Source organism: Piliocolobus tephrosceles, chromosome Y (genome assembly GCF_002776525.5).
Source record: "Piliocolobus tephrosceles isolate RC106 chromosome Y, ASM277652v3, whole genome shotgun sequence".
NCBI lineage: Eukaryota > Metazoa > Chordata > Mammalia > Primates > Cercopithecidae > Piliocolobus > Piliocolobus tephrosceles.
The window spans coordinates 26,316,712-26,318,957 of NC_045456.1; the positions used below are offsets into that span (position 1 = coordinate 26,316,712).

The 2,246-nt window shown below is 67.1% G+C and overlaps 1 protein-coding gene across 1 annotated transcript in view; it reads left to right on the forward strand.

Annotated features, from left to right (window-relative positions):
- Positions 1–401: 401 nt before the first annotated feature.
- LOC116418599 (serine/threonine-protein phosphatase 2A regulatory subunit B'' subunit beta-like) overlaps positions 402–2,246 on the forward strand; it is a 9,152-nt gene continuing 7,307 nt past the window's right edge. The window contains exons 1-4 of the mRNA XM_031934995.1: positions 402–942; positions 1,173–1,275; positions 1,426–1,500; positions 1,893–1,979. Of these exons, the coding sequence (XP_031790855.1) occupies positions 464–942; positions 1,173–1,275; positions 1,426–1,500; positions 1,893–1,979 (744 nt within the window). The 5' untranslated portion in view covers positions 402–463. The remainder of the gene's footprint in view (positions 943–1,172; positions 1,276–1,425; positions 1,501–1,892; positions 1,980–2,246) is intronic.

The following is a 2,246-nucleotide window of genomic DNA, read 5'->3' on the forward strand; positions in this document are numbered from 1 at the left end:
GGAGTGCAATGGCCCGATCTCGGCTCACTGCACCTCCGCCTTCCCCGCCTCCCGGTTCAAGCGATTCTCCTGCCTCAGCCTCCTGAGTAGCTGGGACGACAGGCACCTGCCACCACATCCGGCTAATTTTTTGTATTTTTAGTAGAGACGGGGTTTCACCATGTTTGGCCAGGCGGGTCTCGAACTCCTGACCTCATGATCTGCCCACCTGGGCCTCTGAAACTGCTGGGATAACAGACGGGAGCCACCGCGCCCAGCAGGGTGAATTTTTAAGAAATCTTTCGAATCATCAAGTTTTGATTTTCTCTGTTGACTGTTTTTCCTTCCATCTCTGCCGTGTGTTTGTTACTGTGAGGTACAAGTGCAGGTGACTGATTTTAAACTTTCCTTCCTCACCTGTGTATTTAAGGCTGCGAACCTGCCATGGGCCGCTGCTGCGGGCCTGCCCCGCACGTTCCATAAGATGTTTCTGTCGCTGTCAGACTCACCACTTGCCTGGCTGACGGGCCATGTCTTCCTGCACATACTGGTTCTTAGTCTGTGCCGCTTGATCTGCAGACACTGCGGACGCAGCCGCCTCTGGTTACAGGGCCCGCGTGTGGTCTCCGGTCCGGGGGACTGCGTGCCCGGCACTCCATCGCTCCGCTCTCCTGACTGGGTTCCAAGGCTGGAGCGAAAGCCAGGTGGAGGTTGCGGCACCCGGACGTGCCTGGCTCAGTGTGCTGCGTCTTTTTCCAGCAGAGGGTCTCCGGGCAGCGCCGGTGAGGCGCCGGGTGCGCAGCAGGAGCGCAGGCGTCCAGGCCCCGCTGAGTGCCCTCTCCTGCCCTCTCTGCCCCAGGCCTGCGGCTGCCCCCTCTACTGGAAGGGGCCGCTCTTCTATGGCGCCGGCGGGGAACGCACAGGCTCCGTGTCCGTCCACAAGTTCGTCGCCATGTGGAGAAAGTGAGTCCCGGGCCGGGCACGGGGCTGTGTCGGGAGGGCGGAGGCGTCCCCGGGTCCCCGTGGCGTCAGGACAGGTGCCCCCCGCGGCTGCCACAGAGACAGGAGAAACCCGCGCGTGGGCACAGGCCTGCCGGGGTCGTGCGTGGCTGCCTGCCGTGTTCCACCCTGCGTCTGTGGGGTCGAAACCCACCCGCCTGTGAGGGTGGTGCACAGTCATCCTGTCCTTCCAGAATCCTGCAGAACTGCCACGACGACGCGGCCAAGTTCGTCCATCTGCTCATGAGCCCTGGCTGCAACTACCTGGTGCAGGAGGACCTGGTCCCCTTCCTGCAGGTGAGAGCCGACGTCTACACCGCACGCCTCACCCCTCACGGGAGCGCCGGTGTCCACACCGTACACCTCGCGGGACGGTCGGCGTCCACACCGCACCCCTCGCGGGGGGGCGGCGTCCACACCGCACGCCTCATGTCTTCCCCCCCGCAGGACGTGGTGAACACGCACCCGGGGCTGTCGTTCCTGAAGGAGGCGTCCGAGTTCCACTCGCGCTACATCACCACGGTGGGTCCCCAGCAGAGGGGCCGGGGTGAGCCCGGGGGCGGTTCCAGCGCGGGGCGGGGCGTGCGGGGTCCGGGGTCTGGAGCTTTGGGAAGAGGCGGCTGTTTCCTGGGAACGTGTCTGCCGTGCGCGGGAGCCCGGCGTTGGGGGCACTCTGGTTTTCCGGGGTGGCCGCGCCCCTTTCCCACATGTCCTGGGTCCCCGTAGCTCCGGGGCGTCCCCAGCCAGACCCTCCCCGCTTTGCGCAGCCTGGGCCGCCCCCCTCCCCCGTCCGACCCTGGCGAGCCTGGTGCGGCTGAGACCAAGGCCGCGCCCCTCTCCCCGGCTCCGGGTCTCCGTGCGGGGCGAGGCTCCGGGGGGTCTGCGCGCCCCCCGCACTGACGGCGCCCCGGCAGGTCATCCAGCGGATCTTCTACACGGTAAACCGGTCCTGGTCCGGCAGGATCACCTGCGCGGAACTGCGGAGGAGCTCCTTCCTGCAGGTGCGGAGCGCGCCTGCCCTGCCCTGTCGCTCCCTCCCCCCCTTTTCTCGCCCCCCCCCCCCCCCCCCCCCCCCCACCCCCCCCCCATCCCCACCTCCACCACGCTCCTTGCCCACCCCCAGGCCTCTGAGCACTGACACCGCGCCGCCTGCAGTTGGGGGTCCATGGTTGATCTGGGAAGTGGGGTGGGGGCCGTACTGGGCACCAGGGGGAGCCGAGCCCTCATTCCCTGAGAGCTGCCCCCCACGCCCACGCCCGCCTAGGGAG